The sequence below is a fragment of the Brachyhypopomus gauderio genome, chromosome 5 (assembly GCF_052324685.1).
Source record: "Brachyhypopomus gauderio isolate BG-103 chromosome 5, BGAUD_0.2, whole genome shotgun sequence".
NCBI classification, from domain to species: Eukaryota; Metazoa; Chordata; class Actinopteri; order Gymnotiformes; family Hypopomidae; genus Brachyhypopomus; species Brachyhypopomus gauderio.
The window spans coordinates 30,605,293-30,629,778 of record NC_135215.1 but is presented as its reverse complement, the minus strand read 5'-3'; the positions used below and the strand labels follow the sequence as shown (position 1 = coordinate 30,629,778).

General features: G+C 42.8%; 2 protein-coding genes across 4 annotated transcripts; one reads left to right on the top strand and one right to left on the bottom strand.

Moving 5' to 3' along the window:
• The first annotated feature begins 3,852 nt into the window (after nt 1–3,852).
• bbs4 (Bardet-Biedl syndrome 4) lies at nt 3,853–15,359 on the top strand. The gene is made up of 16 exons (XM_077007032.1): nt 3,853–3,938; nt 4,485–4,536; nt 5,718–5,797; nt 5,920–5,983; nt 6,666–6,777; nt 10,484–10,556; nt 10,816–10,869; nt 11,196–11,323; nt 12,902–12,956; nt 13,087–13,155; nt 13,298–13,450; nt 13,568–13,739; nt 14,171–14,240; nt 14,349–14,493; nt 14,653–14,860; nt 15,012–15,359. Exons 1-16 carry the CDS (start codon nt 3,915–3,917, stop codon nt 15,137–15,139), a joined length of 1,587 nt encoding a protein of 528 aa, XP_076863147.1. The 5' UTR covers nt 3,853–3,914; the 3' UTR covers nt 15,140–15,359.
• A 3,154-nt stretch (nt 15,360–18,513) lies between these two features.
• On the bottom strand, nt 18,514–24,239 carry adpgk (ADP-dependent glucokinase). 3 transcript variants are annotated; one of them, XM_077007029.1, is made up of 8 exons: nt 24,011–24,239; nt 22,879–23,122; nt 22,431–22,656; nt 21,608–21,670; nt 20,933–21,053; nt 20,496–20,692; nt 19,692–19,790; nt 18,514–19,343 (listed from the first exon to the last, which is right to left on the bottom strand). In XM_077007029.1, exons 2-8 carry the CDS (start codon nt 23,109–23,111, stop codon nt 18,774–18,776), a joined length of 1,509 nt encoding a protein of 502 aa, XP_076863144.1. In that variant the 5' UTR covers nt 23,112–23,122; nt 24,011–24,239; the 3' UTR covers nt 18,514–18,773. The 3 variants fall into 3 exon arrangements, with proteins under 3 accessions (XP_076863144.1, XP_076863145.1, XP_076863146.1); XM_077007030.1 differs by having other exon boundaries at nt 18,514–19,340; XM_077007031.1 differs by lacking the exons at nt 21,608–21,670; nt 22,431–22,656; nt 22,879–23,122; nt 24,011–24,239 and having other exon boundaries at nt 20,937–21,048.
• Nucleotides 24,240–24,486: the final 247 nt, after the last annotated feature.

The window sequence follows — 24,486 nt, the reverse complement described above, 5'->3', positions numbered from 1 at the left end:
AAAAACTTGATGTGACTTTCTCTAAACATTTGGATGCACATGTCCAACTGTCCAGTACTTTTTGCACTTACTGTTCTCTAACAAGGAGCTTAACGGTAAAATTTCACAACAGGTGTTCGATCTGAATTGACCAATACATTTCCTGGTTCAGTTAGAATTGGTATCTCAACAGTCCTCATCATTGCGAGGCTTCAAACAGGATGTTCTCAGATGGAGGTTGGGACTGAAGCTGTGATCAGCAGGTTGCAACAGAGATACAGAGAGAACAGAAGAGTCACAGACGTAGAAGTGGACGTCCTTTGGCCACATCCCACACTGATGACTGCTTCATTGTGAACAGTGCCCTGCGGAACCCGATGATGAAAACCACACAACTTCGAGCACCACACCACCAGGCACAGGTGTCATCATCAGGGAGCATTTACGCTGAATGAGGGACCAGTGGGCCTCAGTGCTGTTCACTGATGAAAGTTGATTCATGCTGATCAGAAATTATGGCCACCAACGATATTGGAGACATCGAAGAGAGCGCTACACATCAACCACTGTTACCACCAGATGATTCTTTGGTGGTGGTGGTGGTGGTGGTGGTGGTGGTGTTACAGTGCGGGCAGGTGCGTCTAGTGACTAGACTCTAGTCAATACAGAACTGCCCTTCACTTTGTGGCAAGCCCATACTACTTGAATAACATCAGTAGTCCAGTCATTGTGCCTCTTCATAAACAACAGTCCTAATTTCATCTTCATAGAGAATATTGCTCCAGGTTATTGAGGTTGCATCATTAGGGAATGGCTACTGAAGACTGGGGTAACTCAAATGGAGTGGCCTGCACTTTCTCCAGACCTGAATCCCATAGAAACCCTATGCAGCAGCCAATTGTGCACAGCGTATTCTGTAACGGAATCCACAGCCCCCTGGGGGACTGAATGGGGTGCAGGAAGGGGAGAGAGGACAGACCCTAGTGACAGAGAACCATCCTCTACTGGCCATACAAGCACACACACATTCATGCACAGACACTCAAGACAACTGTTTTTATTGAACATGAAGAGTCGTACACACAGGGAGAATTTTGTCAGTGAATGCCAATATACCTAACCTCTGTGTTATTGGACTGAAGAAAAAGAGTGGGATGGCATAGTGATCTATACTATATTGCCAAAAGTATTTGCTCACATTCCTTGACTCACATATGAGCTGAAGTAACATCCCATTCCTAATCCATAGGGTTCAATATGACGAACAGCTTCAACTCTTCTGGGAAGGCTGTCCACAATGTTTAGGAGTGTGTTTATGGGGATTTTTGACCATTCTTCAAGAAGTGCATTTGTGAGGTCACATACTGATGTTGGGTGAGGAGGCCTGGCTCTCAGGCTCCGCTCTAATTCATCCCAAATCTGTTCTATCGGGTTGAGGTCAGAACTCTGTGCAGGCCAATCAAGTTCATTCACACCAGACACTGCCCATCCATGTCTTTATGGACCTTGCTCTGTGTACATAGTCATGTTGGAAGAGGAAGTGGTCAGCTCCAAACTGTTTCCACAAAGTTGGGAGCATGGAATTGTCTAAAATGGCTTTGTATGCTGAAGCATTCAGAGTTCCTTTCACTGGTACTAAGGGACCAAGCCCAGCTCCTGAAAAACAACACCACACCATAATCCCCCTCCACCAAACTTTACACTTGGCACAATGCAGTCAGACAAGTACTGTTCTCCTGGCAACCACCAAACCAAGACTGACTATACACCTGTGGCCATGGAAGTGATTGGAACACCTGATTATGATCATTTGGATGGGTGAGCGAATACTTTTGGCAGTATAGTGCATTTCAAGTGTTTATTTCTGTTAATGTCGAAGATGATGGCTTACAGCCAATGAAAACCCAAAAGTCATTATCACAGAAAATTAGAACAATTAACACTAAACACCTGCAATGGCTTCCAAAGCATTTAAAACGGTCCCTTAGTCTGGTTCAGTAGGCTACAAAATCTAGGGGAAGTCTGCTGACTTGACAGATGTCCAGAAGGCAGTCATTGGCACACTCCACAAGGAAGGTATGCCACAAAAGGTCATTACTAAAGAAGCTGGATGTTCACAGAGTGCTGTATCCAAGCATATTAATGGAGCATCGAATGGAAGGAAAAAGTGAGGTAGAAAAAGGTGCACAAGCAACTGGTATAACCGCAGCCTTGAAAGGATTGTCAAGAAAAGGCCACTCATGAGTTTGGGGGAGATTCACAAGAAGTGGAATCAGTGCTTCAAGAGCCACCACACACAGACATATTCAGGGCATGGGCTACAACAGTCACATTCCTTGTGTCAAGCCACTCATGACCAAGAGACAACGCCAGAAGCAAAAGCGTGTTACCTGGGCTAAGGAGAAAAATAACTGGACTGTTGCTCAGTGGTCCATGGTGGTGTTTTCAGATGTTTTTTTAATTTTGCATTTCATTTGGAAATTATGGTCCCAGAGTCTGGATGAAGGCACACAATACAAGCTGCTTGAGGTCTAGTGTGAAGTTTCCACAATCAGTGATGGTTTGGGGAGCCATGTCTTCTGCTGGTGTAGGTCCACTGTGTCATATCAATTCTAAAGTTAGTGCAGCCGTCTACCAGGAAATTTTAGAGCACTTCATTCTTGCCTCTGCCGACAAGCTTTTTGGAGATGGAAATTTCCTGTCCACACTTTCAAAAGTACCAATACCTGGTTTAATAACCACAGCATCACTGTGATTGGCCAGCAAACTCTCCTGAACTAAACCTCATAGATAATCTATGAGGTATTGTCAAGAGGAAGATAAGAGACACAGACCCAACAGTGCAGTCGAGCTGTTTTCAAAGCAACCTGGGCTTCCATAACACCTCAGCAGTGCTACAGGCTGATCGCCTACATGCCAAGAAACATTGATGCAGTAATTCATGCAAAAGGAACCCCAACAGTATTGAGTGCATTTACTGCACTTATGTTTCAGTAGGCCAACATTTCTGAATAAAAAATTATTATTTTGGTGGTCTATAATATTCTAATTTTCTGAGATAACTTGAGTTTTCATTGGCTGTAAGCCATAATCATCAACATTAACTGAAATAAACACTTGAAATAGATCAAGTCATGAATCTATGTAATATATGCAATTCACTTTGTGTATTGAATTACTGAAATACATTTTTTGATGATACTCTAATTTATTGAGATGCAAGTCATCTTCTGAGCAGCATGAGATGTAGCCATAATTGAAGCTCAGTGGTGCATAAGTTATTAAGACGTTGATATTTTTTGGTGGGTGGGGTATACTCACCACTGTTGTTGGCTTTAGTTTCAAAAGATTGTTTGAGATGAGGAAATCACCATCTTCTATTTAAATGCCCTACTTGTCATGATATCACTGTAGTGTGAACCTTTTACATTTTCCATAAGTTTCAGCTGAATCCCTAACTTTTTGTGTTTATATTATGGATATAATTGACCATTCAGATTTCAACTGTGCCTTCAAATAATCTAGATGTGCTACATGTAAATTTATTAACACATCAATAAAATAGCATAAAAGTATCAATTATCATCACCCATTTATCCTCATGCACCGCTGCTGCATTACTTGCAAGAGCTATAATCATCTTTATATGGCTGATCAGTTTAACACCTTTGGACTTTAAATATTAAGGCTCTTTCATTTCCAATAGTAGTGTTCGTGCCTACGAGCCCTGAATAAACGTAATTAAATGAATGTAATAAATATTGTTAAATAAATGCATAGGTTTAATAAATACGTTTAACAAAAAATCCAACTACAAATAATAAGGCAAATGTATTATACTTTTAACATAGTCTTGGACGATTTGTTTCCATAGTAACGTATATGCTCTTTGCAAAACCGGAAGTACCTCTTCTTAGCATCTGTTGCAAGAAAGGATGGCGGAGGAATCCGTTAAAACGGTGAGAAATACTGTATCTTAATAAAGAGTCTCTGAACAGAGTGTCGAGAAATGTAGATGCCCCCCTTCTTTGAAGTGCAGTCAGTACACACCCATAACTGTAGCTCGCAAATTGGCTAGCTAATGTAACGCTAGCTAACCCAGCTAGGTTTGGCTAGCTAGCGTTAGCTAATGAGGAGACTAAACACAATATCTAGTGTGAGAGGAGAACACATAAGGAGAATAACAGCGTGTATGACTCGAATATTTAAACATTCATGTCTAAATGTCGTTCATATCTGGTTTGACTGATTATATGTGCCCGCCGATCCAACAGTAATTTTGTAAATCCCATCAGTGGACCAGTGCAGCTAGGATGGCTAACGAGCTAGCAGCTGCTACCTGATCTCAGCACTGCCTCAGATTATCTCCACATTTACATGAGAAGACTGACCCTGTCGTGTGTCTAACAGTGTTTAACATTCATGTACGCCACTAAAGGTGAATAATGACTCGGTGCATAAAGTGTCATATCGTAATTAATTATTTAATAAATACTTTTTTTTAGGATGTCTCCCTTCCTTTGGCTACTGACGTTAAGAAACCCCGTCTTAAAAAAGGTACTAGTACTGTTCCCCATGTAGACCATTGGACCAGTAGTCCATGTGAGGGTCCACACTGGTGGATGTCTGCTTTGAGATAAGGAAGAAAGCTAATTGCTTAAAAATGACCAGTTGGGTTTGTTTCAAATAAGATTGCTTTCCTTTAATTTTCAGTATACTAGAAAATGGACTACCACTGCTTATCTGTGAAACATTTTAACAAGTCTGTAGGCTCACAGACCACTGCAAAAAAATCACATCACATAATGCAATTGGTTGATTCAAATACTTGCTTACAATTTTGGCAGCATGGACATGAAGTTGAAGGGTAGATAGCAACACTTTTTATTTAATTATTTTTATTTATTTATTTACTTTTAACACCCAATATTCATTGTGCTCACTATAGCTAGAGCTGAGTACATAAAAGTAATCAATGAGCAGCACGCAGCCTTTGGCTGTCATTCTGCACTTTGCCCTGAGAGTGGTGCTGTTTTGTTAGTTTCTTCCATGGGCTTGATATACAGTAGCTTTGAATAGGATTAAAAGCTCAGAGAGACAAATCTGTCTGAGAACAGAATGACTTGAAGTCTGATTTTGCCAGCAGCCTTGTGAGCAAGCTATGGAAGTGGCAAATGACCTCCCAGTGGACACTTTGTTGAGATGCCTATTGTGTTTGCTAAAGGGAAACTTCATATGCGTGCCTGCGGTGAAGAGGGGGCATGGTGGCTTAATACACTTTATCACATAAATGGAAAAATGTTCATAATAAAAGACAAGTGCAGTCACTAACACATGGCTGTCTTTTTCATGTCAGTCTAGTTCAGGATATTTGTAGACATGTGTAAGAAATATAAAGTAAAGTGTACCCTAAACCAGATGAAACATGCTGTAACCTGAATTCAGAGTTACTACAACAACTTTTATGTTTTAGGACTTTCTTCCCAGTTACATTGCCTTACACCACACTGCCTCGGGAAAGTTTTATTTAGACTCTAATGAATTTTTTTTTTGTGTGTGCACAAATGGTGTATATATTTTTTTTACTTATTTGGACTTCTGCTGAAGGCTTAAAATGAATGTCTTGCCACAGCAGACTATATGACTATTAGACTTTCTGTCATAATCTAGGTCATGTAGTTTGTAAATGCATTATTAATGACTTAGTTTTGGTGTATTTGCACATGGTCCTATTCCAGCTCCAGAGCTTCCTATACTAGAGCGGAGGAACTGGCTCATCCATCTGCACTACATCCGCAAAGACTATGACACATGCAAGGTGAGAACAGGTGTCTTCACTCTGTACTCAAACAGGTTTGTTGAAGTACATCAGGATGAATTACATTCACACTTCACAATATTTAATTTTTTCAATATTTAATTAGTTGATTATTTCCTCAGGCTATCATCAAAGAGCAGCTCCAGGAGACACAGGGCATGTGTGAATATGCTATATATGTCCAAGGTCGGTACCATAGCCTTTTAAAGACTCAAAAAATGCTTTATATATGATGTCTTCAGTCAGACAAGTCACTATATCCACACAAGGGTAAATTGGAAAAATGTTTTTGTGTAATGGTTACACTGGTGTTATAAATCCATTTTCGAGAATATCCCCATGGACACACAAAAAAAAGTTGAATTGAGTATGTACAAGTGTGTAATTTTGACTCCTATATACCATCCACCACAGTACTTGTTTACATGCTGCAGCTGCATACGATGTAGCAGCCACATAGATGGTGAGAGAAAAGACACAGATTTTCTGTCAGGACAGAAAATGAAGTCAAGCATCTAAACATGAAATTAAAATATCTAATGCAGAAAATAGTCTTTTTGAATTTGAGAATTACAGCCATTTTGTTTCTGTGGCGTTCACATGACAATCTTACATTGTGTGTTTCCAATAAGATACATTTTCCCTTATCCACACTACAAGACCAAAGCTAGAGTTTCAGTATGATCCACTTTGAAAACATGCATTTTCATTGGTGGAAAATGGCATTTTAGTGTCGATAAATGGAAAATGTATGAAACGGGTTTTCCAATTTATCCATGTTAGTGTGTACTAATGTATATAACTCCTGCAACTTGGTTCTCTCTCTCTGTGTGATCATAGTTCTCTATAATATTTTATGTGTGTGTAGCTCTGATTCTGCGCTTGGAAGGGAAGATCCAGCAGTCTCTGGAGCTGTTCCAGAGCTGTGCCATCCTCAACCCCACCAGCTCAGACAATCTCAAACAAGTGGCCCGCTCCCTGTAAGCTCCCACTATGCTGTGCTGTACTGCCTGCTTTAACCTGCTTCTGCTAGTGCTTTTTATGGCATTTGTTCGTTTTTTAAGACTGCAGATTAAAGATCACACCCTCAGCAGTTAGAAAGTATGTTGTAATAGATATCATAATTGATATTTAAGGAGGTGTGTAATGACTTTAATCTGGATACACCTGGATACTGCTTACACTGGGAACTGACTAAACCTGGAAAACAATGGCAGAAAACAGATACATTTTCATTTATATTTCTGGCATTTACCAGACACTCTTATTCAGAACGCTTTGTCATCTACTCACAGAATGCATTCTAGCTAGTCTGGATGTAGGATGCTGCTAGATCCAAGAGTAAATGCTAATGCATAGAGTTACAAAATGAGCATAAGTGCAATACCAAACCATAATAAGTACTAAAAGGGTTCCAATTATCAGGAATAGTGCAATATGATATTTAAGTACAGCAGTAGTGGTAATTTAATATGCTCCACAAATAGATGAGTCTTCAATTAATTCTGTTGTTTGGACAGTCAGTGGAAGTTTATTTAACCATCTGGAAACCAGGATGGAAAAGAGTCTTGATGCTGGTCTTTCCTGAGACTTGAAGGATAGTTTTCAAGTGAGACATACTTGGCTTTGTAGGCAAGCAGCAGGGTTTTAAGCCTGACGCAAGCAGCTACTGGAAGCCAGTGAAGGGAACAGTACAGTAGAGTAGAGTAACAAGAGTGAACTTTGGATGATTGAAGACCAGCCATGCTGCTGTGCCCCTTTATATTGTAAAGAAGAAACCTGCATAACTGGGTCAGTTTTGAAACATGAGTCGAGAATGACTAGTCATTGAAAGTTATACCAAGACTGTGCAGCTTTAGAAAGTGACCAGTGAATTAAAGAAAACCGTGAAGTCCTGGTGAGTATCTGGAGTTCGCAGGATGTACAGAAGCTCAGTTTTGCAGGCATTGAGCTTCAAGTAGTGAGCCATCACTCATTAAGCAATGTGAGCCAAGCATGCTGAGATACGACTGGAAGTCTGAGCATCAGAAGGTGAGAAGGAAAGAATTAGTTGAGTGTCATCAGTATAGTAGTGATAGGAGAAACCATGAGAAGATATCACATCACCATGAATTCAAGTGTAAAGAGAGAAGAGAAGAGGACCTAGCATTGAACCCAGATGAACAGCAAAGAGACACTACATGGACTGGTGTGGATATTCGTGTTCACTGATAAAACTACCCCTCCAGTTAGGACTGGGACCATTTCTATGTAGTCAGTGATTCAGGGATTAGAGAGAATGGAAAGCAGGATGTTGTGGTTTACTTTGTCAAAGGCTGCAGAAAGATCCAGAAGAATAAAGTGACAAAGATGACAGTTTGGCAACTCTGACGGGATGAAGCTTCTCAGTTGCTGTTGTGAGGGCGTTTGCTGTAAAACGTACTGATTTGAAGCCACACTGGTTGGGATCTTAGAGCTGGTTCTATATGAGAGAGACAATTGATTTATAGACTGCTCGTTCAAGAACGTTTGAAAGGAAAAAGAGGAGTGGTACTGGTCTGTAGATACATTTGTCACAAACACTGGAGAGTCCTCTTCTTTTGGATTGGCACCATCCTGGCAGTGTTGAGTCCAGTAGGCACATGTTCCAAGGATTAGGAGATGTTTGTGATTGTAGAGATCTATGGAAGCAGATCTCCCATGACAGAGTGGAACGAATCCAGTGGGAATGCGGTCAGATTGTTAGATGTCAAGAGTTGAAGGATCTTGCCTGTGGAGAGAGGAGAATACTGTGGAGATGTGGGGGAATGAATACTGGTGTGAGGAGTGGGAACAGAAGAAAAGGACTTCTGTATTCTTGCAAACTTCTTCTCAAAGAAGGTGATGAAATTCTCTGAGGTAAAAAAGAAGGGAGGTGGAGAGGGAGAGTTAAGGAGAGAAGAAAATAAACTGTGTGGGCAACACAGTGGCTTGGTGTTTAGCATGTTTGCCTCTCTGCACGAGGGTCTTGGGGGGAGTTTCCATATTCTCCCCATGTCTGCGTGAGTTTCCTCCGGGGTCTCTGGTTTCCTCCCACAGTTCAAAAGCATGGAGGTCAGGTTAATTGGCTATCCCCCTAAAAATTGTCCTAGTGAGTGAATTATTATGTGTCTACATGCCCGGTGATGCCTACCCTAATAAAGTTGTCCTTGTGTGAGTGTGCGTGAATAATTGTGTGCCTGCATGCATAGTGGTGGATGGTGCTCTGTCCTAGGTGTTATCCTCTGCTCCCTGCACCTAATTTAGTCCCCCAAGGAACTGAGGCTTCTGGTTGAGAGTACGTTGTGCACAATTGACTGCTGCTTCTCACCGACATGTGACTGGATGTAAATGTTGTGTATGTTAATTGTTAAGCGTCCTTGAGCTTCTAGAAAGGCACTATGTACACACAACTTAATTAATTCCTTCAATAGTGAGGAGTTGCTGATGGTTCTATTGTTTCTCTGTAGTAGGATGATTTTGTAAAGGAGAAATTGGTATGACGAGAGGTCTGAATCCAGGGGGCAGGTAGGGAAGGTCTTCCAAGTCTGGAGATGGGAGGTACAGCAGGTTAATTATTGAAGAGAGTGTAGAGAGGAAAGTATCAGTTGCTGTATCCAGGGAGAGAGAAGAAAGAGTCAGGGTGAGGAAGGGTAGACAAGGCATTTGAAGCAAGGGAAGAGGGATGGATGGAGCACAGGTTGCAGCAGGAGGAAGAAGAGCAAGTGGAGGAGGTGTGAATAGGGAGAATAGTGAGAGATAAAGATAGAAAGCAGTGATCTAAGAGGTTGAGGGGGGTGACCGGGATGTCCAGTGCTGGGGTGCGTCGGCTGAATATCTGACGTTCTGAAGGTCTAGAACGTTGCCAACTCTGTGAATACAAAAAGAAGACTGGTTGAGGGTGAGGGCCAATGATGACAACAGGGGGAGGAGACAGGGAGACTGCGGCTTGTCTGATGGCAGGTTGAAGTCGCTGACGAGAATGACTAAGTTTCCATTGGTGCGGATATGATTCAGGAAAGCGTCAAGCTCATCGATGTAATTACCTAGTGGACATGGAGGGCGATAGATAATGGTGTGAAGTGTAGTGGAGAAATACATCAACAGAATGAAACAAAAGAACTGGAAAGCAGAGAAGAAGAGTGAAATGACAGATTTGAGAACAACAGCAAACCTGTGCCACCACCTCTGCCAAGCCGCATTCCCATGAGTGAATGTACGGGCAGATTTTATATTCACCACCGGCAGCTGGAGTTGCTGAGTACTCAGGGATGATCCAGGTCTCCATCAAAGCCAGGAAGTGAAATGAGTGGAGGGATGCTAAGACCGAGATGAAGTCAGCCTTCTGGACATCAAATTGGTCATTCCAGAGCCAACTGGCCCACATGGTCTTTGATGGTGACGACCATTGGGGGTAGTTAAGGTTACTGGTACTGCACTGCCTGTGATGGTGATGGCGTTTGAGATCTGAGGGAATGGCAGACAGGAATTGAGAAACACATTTTCTATTTGTTATGCGGATGTAGCAGTGTGCTGTGATTTAAAACAATAACTTTTTTTCAGTGAAAATTAAATTTTCCACACATCATGCTTGAGTTAACATTCTGTGATTTTGCAGCAAGGTAACTGTCAAAGCATTCCATTTAAAAGCTGTAACATGTTTAATCTAATGTGTTTTTTTGTGTTCAGTTTTCTCTTAGGGAAGCATAAGGCTGCTATAGATGTTTACAATGAAGCAGCACGGTTCAATCAGAAAGACTGGGTAAAAAACCCTCCCATGACCCACTCTCTGCAAGCACTGTCATGATGTCTACAACAGCTTTTCAACACACACCCAATAATTCCATGTCGATGTACAGTGTATACAATCTATAACTCACCTGGTAAAGCTACTACAAACACAGCAATTATGTGTTGCAAGCAAAGCAACACTCATAATGCCATACTAATACATATGTAAGCTTCACTTTATAAGAGTGTCTGCCAGATGCTGCACATGTAAATGTAAACCTTCTCTGCAGGAGATCTTCCACAACCTTGGAGTTAGCTACATCTACATCAAGGACTTCAAGAATGTAAGTTCGCCCCAGTCTTGCATGGTGTGATGAGTTATCCATAATGAATCCTTGAATATTGAATATTTGCCTTATACACTAGCATAAATTCCACAATAAGATTACAAAGTGTGGAGATATGGGATTTAACATTGCCTTTGTTATTTTACATGTGCAATGAAATGTCCCAGTTCAGTTTAAAAATTGTTTGAAATTCAGTTTCAAATCATGGAATCACCAATAATAAATGCTTGCAGCAAATTGTCTAATCCTAAACCTATTGATTGTAGCTTTAATTAAATGATAAATGACACCTGATTTAAAATGTTAATGTATTTTGTCTGAAGGCTGAGGAGCAGCTGAACATGGCACTGCAGTCAAACAAGCACGACATGACGTACAAGACGCTGGGAAAGATGCACCTGTTACAGGGACACACGGAGAAGGCCATCGAGATATACAAGAGCGCCGTGGAGTGAGTACTCAAACACTAGCCAGGTTTTACAGTACACTACCTTCTGATTAGGTTACAGTTTACCAGCTCCACCCAAATTATTTACACAATCTAGCCAGGATCTGCTTCATGACCATGAATTAATTTAATCAAAAGCATTTTTCTCAAGTTCACATTTCTCAGCATGTGGCTGCACACCCACACATGAGGCAAATCTCGCAAAACGAGAGTAACCTCAGATGCCCAGATTCACAACAAGTGGTTACAGTGTCTGCGTGAGCACGAGTGACGTGCCTGGGGCAACGTAGCACGCTGGGATGAGAGGCTTTCACTGTAATTAATCACATTTACCAGCTGATGTGACACTCCTACTTCAGTTCTGTTTCTCAGCACTTTTCCGCAAACCTCCCTTAGGAGATCTTTAAACAGCTTTTCTCTGTGTGATCAGCCTGCCCTTAAACAGAATTTACTCACTGACTGGAAGGAGTTACAAAAGGAATCACTAATATTTTCTTCCCTGTGAACTCTAATGTTGACTTTGCTCTTATTGACTTATCTGCACAGCCCTAAAAGAGAAAAGGAAATGAATCTGCCATGTGGCTCTGCCTCTCCTGGGCGTCTCCGTCACGTAGTCTGGGCTCGTCAGCTCGTGTTGAGGCACCACGGGGCTGCTGGGAGAGTAGATGCTCAGTGTGAACGCCACGTGTGTTCTCATTATTACCACCTCCCTCCTGCAGAGCTGATGAATTAGTAACGCCAAACAGTGGGGTGCGCTTTAATGAGCCCGGCTGGGGGGTCGCCCCTGAGCAAGGCACCCCTGCACCTCTCGCTTCTTAGGACTGATTTCAACAAGAGACGGAGGAACGAACCCCCCCCCCCCCCCCCCCCCCATGCTTCCCTCTGTAAAAATGAATAACTAACAGCCTGATGAGCAACAGTCAGACATGAAGGCATGACGAAGTCGTCTGATGTTGCTGGGAAGCTGGAGGCTGAGACAGGAAGTGGTGGAAAGATTATTACAGAGTGAAGTTAGTTACTGTGATGTCCTCATTTTTTATGGAGGCTTCAGGGACGGGGCCCAAACCTGTCTGTCCTGGACTACTTTCATGGGTTATACATGTGCCCCTAAACTGTAGCGTTCTGTTAAAGGAACTGCAAATACATCTAGCTTCCAGAACCTGCTAGTGTGATTTGTAAGACATTGGTTTGTTTATGGATGCATAGGCCATATGGTTTGGTCCTGTCCTATTAAACGACAGCTCTTATCTCTGAAACAGTTCTTGTTGAATACCAGCGGTGCTGATGAATGATCGCTTAATGTTTGCTTCTGAATAAAGACTACAAGAATCTTTGTATAAAATACTGTACGTTGTGCTTCTAATGACACGATTCCCTGATGAAACTTCATCTTCATTCACATAATCACCCACTCCTAAACGTACATTAGAAAGGGCTTAAGAAGCTGAGTCACCACTGACACTGCAGTTTGTGTGTCCACAAGCAGCTCCATGTGGTCGATGCAAAGATGTTCTAGAAGGGACTTCCTGAGTTAGGAGTGTTTGGGGTGTTGAATTGAGCTCTTCTGCTTGTCTGTTGTAGCTTCTCTCCAGAGAACACGGAGCTGCTGACCACACTGGGACTGTTGTACATGCAGGTCAGTCCAGCTGTCCCCTGACGTTCAGCTGTCCCCTGACAAGCTTGTTCTTGACTATTAAAGACATAGGTGTTCTGTATTTAATATATTCCATATTTTAATTAGAATTTTTCTTCCTATTTCTACTCAGCTTGGCAAATATCAGAAAGCCTTTGAACATCTTGGAAATGCTCTGACATATGATCCAAACAATTACAAGGTAGGGAGAACAGGGTGGTTTGTTCCTGGCATTTCAGGGTTCTTGTCTTTGAGTGTGTTCCCCTCCCCCAGGTGTGTAATGTGAATGTGTGTGTGTGTGTGTGTGTGTGTGTGTGTGTGTGTGTGTGTGTGTTCTTCCCCAGGCTATCCTGGCAGCGGGCAGCATGATGCAGACACATGGGGATTTCGATGTGGCCATGAATAAATATCGTGTGGCGGCGTGCGCTGTGCCAGAAAGCCCTCCTCTCTGGAACAACATCGGCATGTGCTTCTTTGGCAAGAAGAAATATGTTGCCGTGAGTCTCACAGCTCTCGAGTTTGTCGGTGCGTGACTATTTTTAACTTGTCACACTTGTCTCTGTTCCAGCGTAACTTTTCCTCGTCTTGTTTGTTTGTTTGTTTGTTTTTCTCAGGCTATAAGCTGTCTGAAGAGAGCAAATTACCTGTCTCCGTTTGATTGGAAGGTCCTGTATAATCTGGGTCTGGTGCACCTCACCATGCAGCAGTATGCTTCCGCCTTCCACTTCCTGAGTGCTGCCATTAACCTGCAGCCACGAATGGGAGAGCTCTACATGCTCCTGGCAGGTGCTCCTCACCTGCGCCTCCTCACCTGAGTCTCCTCACCTGCGCCTCCTCACCTGCGCCTCCTCACCTGCGCCTCCTCACCTGCGCCTCCTCACCTGAGTCTCCTCACCTGAGTCTCCTCACCTGAGCCTCCTCACCTGTGCCTCCTCACCTGCGCCTCCTCACCTGCGCCTCCTCTCCTCCATGCCTGCTCCCTTCCTCCCCTTCTCCCTGAGCTTCTTCTCTATGCTTTCCTAATCACTCAACACAAAACGTGCTAAAATGCTTTTATATAATTGGGTAGGCACATAACTTTGGTTAACCCAAAGGTAAACGTGTAGCCGAACTAAAGTGAACTAAATAAAGTGTGTTTAAAGTCAGACTAAGCAGAGTCAGATGTATTTGTGTGTGTAGCTCTTGTGGAGTTTAATTGAGATTCTTCATTTGAACAGTTGCACTCACCAATCTGGACGACGCAGACAACGCCCGCAGGTCCTATGAGCAGGCCGCTCAGCTGGATGAGTACGTCTTTCAGCAACCGCACCTGTTCTTTAGATAAACCTCTTCACTCCAGTCACTGACTCGTCCATCTGTCTGTCTGTCTGTCTGTTTGTCCCTTGTCTGTGACAGTGCCAATCCTCTGGTGAATCTGAACTTTGCTGTGTTGCTGTATAATCAAGGAGATAAGAAGGCAGCACTACTGCAATACCAGGAGATGGAGAGGAAAGTCGGTGTGCTGATGGAGAGCTCCACCAACGCTGAGTTTGACCCTGAGGTAGCATGCCACAAAACCAGTCTCTACATTCACAGCCATTACACACCAACGACACACGAGTGTGCACGAGCGGTTCCACATTCACACCTGCGTGTGCTCTGCACTGCCTCTCTGCTACCCGTTGTTCACGACTGTAAGGGCACCTTCTCTTTCCACCAGCTCATTGAGATGGCCCAGAAAATGGGGGCAGCTCTTCACGCCGGTGACAGCTTGTTATGGTCCAAGCCGGGCAAGGAGGCCAAGAATAGCCAGCGCACCTCCTGCAGCAAGCCGGCCTCCTCCCAGCAGCCCCTGGGCACCAATCACGCGCTGGGCCAGGCCATGTCCTCCGCTGCTGGCTACAGCAAGAGCATGCAGTTAGCCGCAGGTACAGGAAAGCTACTTTTACTCATGGGGCCCTCTGCCTTCCCTCTTCCCCTCAGTTTACCAGACTCCAACTTGTCATTTATTGCTCGGTAACTTACAGTGTTTGACCACACCAAATGCTCTGTCCATCCCGTCTCTCGTTTCATGTGCAGAACCAGAGACGGGTCCGGATCGCCCCCCATTCCCCCTCTCCGAACCCCCAGGAGAGGCTGAAGCTGAACATAAGGTAGAAGAATCAGCAGAGCATTCAAGAGCCAAAGAGAAGAAGAATAAACCTTGAGCTGGGGCTGAAGAGAGATGCCCGAGCACCCAGAAATCTCCCATGCACACTGTCTCTCTCCAAATTCTAAGCAAAATTTGTAAACTGAATATAATATTTGTTTATGAGTATGATATTTATTTTAGTAGGAATAGTTTATACAAAGAGCTTTTCAAAGCCATTTACATATAGGGGTCTGTGGAATCCATTTTGTTTATTAAAAGCCTACCATATATGCTGATCAGCCACGGACTGGAGAAGTAAATAACATTATCTCATTATAATGGTATGTGTCAATGGATGAAATATTTATGGAAACAAAGTCAGTTGTGGAAGTTGTTGGAAGCAGGAAAAACGGGTGAGTGACTGACAAGATCCAGACTGATGGCTAGACAGCTGGACCAGAGCATCTACAAGGTGACATGTCTAGTGGGGTATTCCCGATGTGATGTACCTACCAATAGTGGACCGAGGCAGGACCACCATTGGACCAGCAGCAGGGTCATGGGCTCTTTTAACCCCCAACTTAAGTTCACCTCATAGACGTTGCATGTTTCTGTATATACCTCCTGCAACTTGGTTCTCTCGCTCAGTATCTTTTCCATCCCATCGTCTTGCATCCTGCTACTAGGTCCTGGATGATCTCAGTGTCTCCCTCACACAGTCTGCATCTTGGGTCTTGTGCGGTGTGATCGACCTCTGCTTTGATCGTCCTAGTACTTGGTTCTTGATCTGGTGCTGCCATGATCAGTAGCTCTGTGCTGTCCTTCACTTCTGCCCGTCCCAGCCGCTGGCAAGATTATCTTATTGTTAGCAGAAGCGTCTGCCACCTCTGCTTCCGTGGAGCTTATCCAGCCAGGGAGGCTCCTCAGCTCTCATGACCATGGCTCTTCATCGAAGACTCTCATTAACATCTCCTTGGGGGTCATTGCTTGGAATAACCATTGACAAGATTCTTTTTTTATATATTTTAAAACCCATTAACTTCATTCATTAGGAGATGGACATCCACAAAAGATACCAGCAAGTCAATAAGTCTAATTGGGCAATGATGATGTATAACTTCCAAAGTGGTTAGTGGTAACATAGCACATGGCTACCAGGGTAGCACCCAGAGGCTACAGAAGTTCTGCTCAGGACCTAGATATAGTATTTGCTGTGTTGTTTTAAGCACACTAACATTTGTGAAATTTATTCATATTATTTTGGAGGGTCTTTTGGACTCTCAAATGCAAATATGCATTACATTAATGTAGAACATTTCACTTTTTCCAGTCTCTACATGTGAGCTAGCCAAAACTGTAGGTCTGCTTCTTGTTTGTATAGGTTTTCTAAATTAAAGAACTGTTTACTATTAAGACCAAGTGATGTAACCATTCTTTCAAAAAAAGGACAGTGAAACATTAGAGGATCAACAAATATTTTAATGATATAAAAAAATATTGACCTTGTTACCATAAGCAATACCACCACCTATGGTTTGTCCTAATATCCCAGCTTCTTAAATACCATTTTAATATTTTATACTTTGCATAATATCACAATTGCACAGACATATCACCTGCACTATGTGATCTACATGCTGCCTTTTTATTCAGTCATGTTTAAGAAACAAAGGGCTAGTGTCTGAAACTAACTCAAGTACGAGATGTATCGTGCATCTTTGATTAAGACAATTGATCCATGATCAGCTTCCTGCTCCTGTAGAACAGATACAGAATGTTCCTAATCTTTATTCATATTTGTCATAAACATCCTCCAGATGAGGGCTGACCACTTCAGTCCTGCACTTTTAGATCAAAGCCTCATCTAAGACCTGATCTAGTTAATCAAGCAGCATCTGAATATGAGAGCCAGGAATTAAAGCACCCCTACACCAGACCAACAGTCATATCCTGAGATAGTATTCATCCACCAGCTCTTACAGACTAGGCTTGGTCAGGGTAGGACAAACTGAAATAAGAACTATCATCTACTGAGATGGAGTGCAATAGAAGCGTACAGTACAAAAGGAGATCAAAGGAATCGATAAAATGAAATCAGGAAATTGTCAGTAAGCAAACAGGAGCAGAAGAGCTATTGAAGACTTCACCTTTCCCACAGCACAAAAAATAAACAAGCCATCTTTGCATTATGTGTAACATCTAAAGTTAAAACACACTGTAAAGTCTGCAAAGCTTAAGGCAATTATCTGTCCAAATGAAAACCTATTTCAAGTCATGTTTCCACTCTCCACTCATCTATCTTTCTGATTACCAATCATGTCAGCAAGTTCAAATCAACAAAATTACACTAAACACTTCAGTAATTTAGTTTAGGAACATACCTTTACCTTTTGATAACCACCATACATGTGTACTGCATTATACAGCATCCTAACAAGGATTCTCAAATTTCACATTTCAATTATGCATAAAATACAGTCAGTTGTTCATGGCAGGTAATTTCTATTCACACCCTTACAGCTAGAACAGTCCGAGGTTCTAATGGCAGCACTACATAAGTACAAATTCATCTGTTATGACCCACAAAGACAAACAGCCAAACTCTCCACTGTGCACGTACTCCACATACAGTACATTTCTGGATATGTACTAAATGCTGACTACACATTTATCTTTCCTTAAGCTGGATGTAAATTGATATTCTTCACAAGAGGAGTCAGGAATGTTAACCAGATTGAGAGACTCGACAAGTGAATGACAACTCTGAGGATATTTCGCTGAAGATATTTACAAGGAGTGCTAGTGCCAGTCCTTACGATCTACTAAGACAACTAAATTGTTCCCATTTCCAGAAATACATCAATTACCGTGTATTTATATTGTTAGTGATGTTTTGCCTTAAGTAAGAACTATTCGCTACAGTGGGACGTTCAGAATTTGAATGTGTGTTTAATATTTCTATCTTCATCACACAATCAAAATAACCTGTTGTCCACTATAAGAGGATGCTGATAAAAATCCAGGGATGTCTAAAATTCCATCTGAAAGGCTTTGTAGTTCCCTGTAGAGTCAATCCCTCATTACTTTGTATACAAGATATACATATGGCTAGAGAAAAGAAAATTGGTTGCACCAAGGATTGCATGACAAGTTCTCAAAGTGGTAGAGGACAATATGGGGACTGTGATTTAAGATGTGGCCAAAAAGTAACTTTCAAGCTTTGGTTAAGGTTCTTGCACGCAAAGGACCTACAGAAGGCTGTCTTTTGCATTTTCATTTCATAGCAGCTTTAGGGTTTCTGTGTTGTCTTTGAAGACAGGCGAGACTCGTATCTCTTCATTGTAGTAGTCAACAGAGATGAAAATACCACTATTCTATGGAGTGTGAAATGAAAGATAATGTAGCATTTTCAGTTCAGTGCAATCCAGTCATGATGAAGCAAAGGAGACAAAAAGTAGTTTCAGTAACAGGGTCAATAGGGAGAAGACTGTACAACCAGACAGACGTCTTTTTTTTTTTTTGGTTCTCCTCAAAAGCATCTTACCCCATTCATCTAGCCACCAAACACTATTAGCAATAAGGACTGAATGAATGGGGGGGCTTTTAACAAAGGACCAAGAACAGGGAGACAGGGAGGCTACAAAAATTAATGAAAAAAATAAGGGGGGGAAAAAAGAAAAGATGAATAGCAGGGACCAAATAAGTGAACTTTACTGTTCAGAGTGTGACTGGGGAGCAATTTCGGAGTACATCAACCCCTCTGCTGAGATTGCATCCCCGAGCCCAACTGTCCGGAGTGGCTGCTTGCATACCAGTACTGGACTAAGATAAAAGGACACATTGCCTCTTCGCCACACAGTAACCGGGCTGGAGGGGTCCAAAACCAGGCTCTCTCTAGGCTCTGAGAAGGAGCTATAGAAGCTCTGTGGTGCCTTGAGCGACACCTTGCTAGTGTCCACAACCTGCAGGCCACACGATTGGCTGCTGGCCACGCGTGCACCGGCTGCCACTGCAGACCGCTGGTTCGCCCAGTGCCCGTCCACGGTGGCCAGGATGTGGTAGGCCAGAGTGTGGAAGTGTATCCGGGTCAGGTCAGCCTCGGACTCCCCGTCAGCCCTGCCGTGCTGCTCCAGGACCCAAAGGAGGATGTCGGTAACACGGCCCACGTCAGGTATGCCGTCCCAGGCAGCGAGGTGGGAGTGAGGGCCTCCTCCTGCCTGGGACAGGAACAGCAGCTCCTGCTCATTCAGTCCAATGGAAGTGACGATGGGCATGACCTGCTAACAAAAGAGCCCACAATCCTGAATGTGGTACACATGGAGGTCAGCTACAGCAGGTACGTACACAGAAGATTCTGGTGGTTATAAGTGTGGCAGGTCATAGAAGTAGCACTTTATTGTCGTTGAACAGTTTCAGTACAACGAGAGATGTTCCTCTGGGGCCCCGCGATCCCAGAGCGGCCGCAGCATCGAAACATGAAATGCAATAATTCACGAGATTTACCCAATTTCAAGCACGTTGATGAGGATAGTGTATTATGTTATGTGCTCTGGTGAAGTTCAACACCAGCATCTCTACATCAAGTCACCTGATCTACAAACAGAGTTTAGTTAAACCTACACATTTACCTCTTTCATGATGCTGCTCATGTAATCTCTATCCGTCATGCTAGCCAGCTCTAGGTGGATGGGCACCTCGTTCCGCACGTCTGAAATGGCAGCTACAGCCTGCTGGCAAACAGATCAATAGTCCATAGGCTTGCACAGACAAAGGGATGTCAAAGAAATACAGTTTTTGCCTACCTATGTTTGCCAGTGTTTTATTCTGTAGTTTTACACTGCAGCTATACAATCTTTTTGGTAATACTGCCCAAATCATGCCAAAATCTTCACACATTTACAAGTTTCAGTTTAACCCGGAACCTCTGTATTAACTACATATTTCAGTACAATTCCACCTTCAAACTTTGAGAAGTTGAGGAATGAAATATCACCAAATTATGTACCAAGTGAAAAGTGATTCCAATTTTTGCCCTTTACAGCTTTCAGCTATGCAGTAAAGTTTTGTTTAATTTTACAGAAAAGTCATAAACATTTAAGCCACAATTACTTATCAGAATGTGAGGCACGTCTGAAAACACTGGGGCATGTATATACAGAAATAATTCCTTAAGAGGTAGACATTTCTTTAATTCTTAGCTACTTCAGTCTCATGGGTTCAGTGCAAAATGACAAAAAGAAAACACCGGACACTAAACAGGGCTTAGCTGACTGACCAGCACTGGGGAAATGTGCAAATGTGAAAGTAACGAAGCACCCAGAATTTTCTGAACAAAAGTGACAGGTCACTGCCCAAGCGCCACAGTAAAAGGCGTCAGGTCATGACCCGCTGAATGTCCAGCACGACTGACAGATGTGAAGGGACCTGCGCACCTCTCTGAGACGCTGCTCCCACAGCGCCCGGCCCATCCCCTCCATCATGTGGAGTCCGGACAGAACCACTAGTCCGGGCTGGAACTCCTCCAGACTGGCCACAAACGTCTCCAGAGCGCTCATCTCTCCATTGGACACATCATGGGAGAAGATGAAGCGGTTGGCCTGAGGGGCCCGGCTTGAGCCCCACTGCTCCCCTAAAACACACCACAGGCCAGCTCTTTACCGCCCGCACTGTAGATGCAGCTCACTGCAGGAAGTGGCATTTCCATTTGTGTTTTAAAAAAAGGATCAATACCCAGAAAAAAGTAAATTCTTTGCTAAATCCGACTGCGTAAAACCGATGTGAAAACAATAAACAACTCATTACCACAAGTTAAAGTTTTAAACTGGTGACACACTGAAGAACGCCGATGTGCCACCAGCCACGTCCTGACCTGCCTTGTACTCCAGGATGAGGTGGTATTCGTCCGTCTCCTGCAGTGACTCTGGTGGTACCACTATCTGCTCATCTAGCAGGTCATGCAGCTTGGGTCCAACAGGGCCACACAAGAGAACCTAAAGGAAAACCACTGCATTTAAAAATGGGGAACTACAGCTTACAGTGATAATTCTCATGTTTTATATAAAATGATTAGAAGATGACTAATGAAAGCATGCTTAAGAGAGTTCAAATAAAGACTAATTTAAGCTGATTTAATGGAATACTAATACCATGTCTTAAAACACATCAATCTGTGTGACATTACTTTAGAACTGAGCGTTGTGTTAGTCAAATGCGTAAAGATCTGGACATGAATTTACGAAAAGTATTTTGAAAAACAATGAAAAGATTTTGTAAAAATGTTTTGGAATAAATATGTTTCAGGCTTTTTTTCAAGCTATGCAGCCTTGTTACGCAAGTGCTAATGTCACTAGCAAACGAATAGCAATTATAGCAAACATGTCTTGGCCAATTACTATATTTGGGATAAATGGTAAATAATGCATTTTTCCCCCCACCAAATCCATTCCTTTATGTGTTGTACATGTTGTCTGTGTTTCAATACAGCAGTAGAGAAGACTCACAATTTGAAGGGGACATTGAATGGTGCTGCATGTGTCTTTCTTACCACCAACTGGGGGTTAGAAGCAAGTTTCTGTCCCATGAGAGCAGCATTGCCTCCTACATAGAGCTACAGTGCAGAGAAGAAAAAGAAAAACCACAGAAACTAAAATATCCTCTTTCATAATTAGAGGAGCTTTATTGCCCAGTAAAGGAAGTGTAAAGGAAAGTATTATAAAATATTTGCAGTTTGCTTATTTAGCTCAATTTAAAAACTCATTTTGTTACTGTAAAATACTGTAGTATTTCTTCCACCACTGACCAGACTGTACTGTGGCCAACCTTAATCCTAAAATGGATTGGTCACAAAAAAAACCTAGAACTAAAACTCTCTTCAACATAAATATACATGAAGTAATGAAAAGACACGCTTCACTTAGCCTGTGACTATTGCTAGAATTATTAATTACCATCAACCAAGCAGAATTACATTTGACACAGAAACTCAAACCTCTTTGGACTCGGCCTTCATTCAGTATTAAAACCAGTCCTCTCTTGTGTAATCAAGTGCCAGCACTTTCTTTACAGCAGATGCCAAAATTAGTCATATATAACAAAAGAGAAATGGTCCAAAACTGGTTCCCGCTTTGTTGGACGAATCAGTGAGGTATTGTAGACGAAACACAATAACCAGAATCAAGCACCACCTCTACAAATCACATCTGTAATCCCCTGCAAACCCCTCCAGAACAAGGAAAACATCCCAGTGAGCCGTACCCTAGCTCAAAGACAAAAAGACAGGCTGTCCAAGCTGGCACTTTCTCTGCGCTGATGGAAGAAAACCATCTACAGGCCTGAAAACGAAAAAGCATCACCAGAACACACGCTACCTGAGCACCAGGGTACTCGGCAGCAGCTCGTGCAATCCTTTGAAAGCCTTCTTTATCCGAGAAGAAACGCTCTGCAGCCGCCCCTCTCTCCATGTACTGAATGAAGGTCTCTTTTAGGTCCTCTTTGGAATGTAGTATGTCGTGGTCTCTGCCCGTTCCTGGATCGACAGCCAAAGCCTGGAGTAACCCCACTCCTGACACTACAACGTCAATACAGGCATTTACCCTGTGGGAACAGACCAACAAAACCGGCTTTGTCTCCATCTACATTATAAACGCTTTCATTTTTAGGTCATCCTGCACATACATGTCTTTCCATGGTTTCATTTAAGAAACTAGATGTCCTAGTTACTAAACCAAAAGAACTTTGGCGTATGAAGGTAACTAAATGGAAGGCTACATATCTGTCCTAATTATTTAATCAAGCCCTCCCATCAAAGAAACTTACCCGACTGCTATTCTACCCCACTGTCTGGAAGGAGCAGTGATGAGGGCATCCCAGGCTCTGGAGATAGCTTCTTCAAGGGAAGGACCACTGACTTCATGCTGGGTTGAGAGTAGTGCCTGAGGAATGGGCTGTGTGATGAACCTCAAGACGTGCTCTGGAAGGTTTGGATCTGTGTGATAGATGTACCCTACTGCAAGAGCTAGCAGAGCTACGACTGCAGCCTTCCTCCACATGGTTCAGGACTCTGAAAGACAGACCAACACACATGGAGACATAAGTCAACAGTTTTTGTGTTCTTAAAGTAGGACTTTCTGGCTCCTGAGTGCAGGCTCCATGTTGATATGTAAAGGGAAACACCAATGCACTCAAGTTTTAATTGGGTTAGGTCTTTTATTTATACTAGCCTAGATTCATTCAAAGATAATACTAAACCAACCAATACATATTAGTACTTGTTAGGGCTTTATTTTTATTCACCAGTGGCACTGTTTACCCATTATTTACTGGCTGTGAACTGCTATGCTTGAACTAGATTTGAGCTGACCCAATTTACCGACTCTTGAGTCGTGTTTAAATGTTTCTTTGGTCTGCTTGTTTTAAATCTGACAAGGAAACTTAATTCAAATGTTGAACTCATCACACGATCAGGTCGTGCTTAATACCGACACCATGACACGAGCGCAAACTAGTACAAGTCTCCGAAAAAGTACAAGGTAGCAAGATCCATTCTGGTGTCGGCTAACTTAACCTTGCTAGCTAGCTATCTTACACTGGCATTTCGGTTTCGTTTTACGCTTCACCAGCACGACGGAAAAGGCAAATTGATCGTTAACGTGTTACCTTTCGACTTTACGCGCATATGGGAATAATCCAATGCTCGCTGCCACACAATGGGACGAGCCCAACGAGCTAATGGCTAGTTAGCTAACTGGCTAGCTCACGCGCGCGGCTAGCTGGTTGACCAACTAGTACATTCATCAAGCTAACCACAAATATATATAAAAATACACGAAAACATTCGGATATTAACGGTTAATAACGATGACGGGTTCGTGTGTGTAAATTGTGTCTAAAATGTCTAAATGTAGTCTGAGCCGACCAGACGGTGTTGTGGGGTGGCGCACACACTCACCTGACAGGACAGCGGGTGGTGGTGAACGCGGGACTCCCGAACAAAGTTGGACAACCAACACCGTCAAACTGTATCGACCTGCCCGGGAGAAACACCCCGGCGCCCCGCCTGAAACGGGAGGACTTGTGCCGCCTCGAGTGTTCACATCACCCTGGCGGGGGGGGCAGTTATTGCGGAAGACACGGACACTCCACATATGTGTGTGGCTGGATATTTATAACGTCTATCTGTAGAAAAGGAAAGTTTTAAAACTTTGCTGCAGGTAGACGTCACTAGGCACGGTGCTTTTGTGTTTATTGAGACGTGAGGACTAAATTAAATTTAGTATAAAAAAAAACATGGCAATGAAAAGTGAAAGTGCAATTTGGGGAAGTAGCGTTAAAAAGTTGCGAGGCCTTGTGAGGTTGTGACAAACGACCTACACTGGTTTAAAAATTAAATGAAACCCTGTAGGCCTACGGGTTGCACTAACCTAC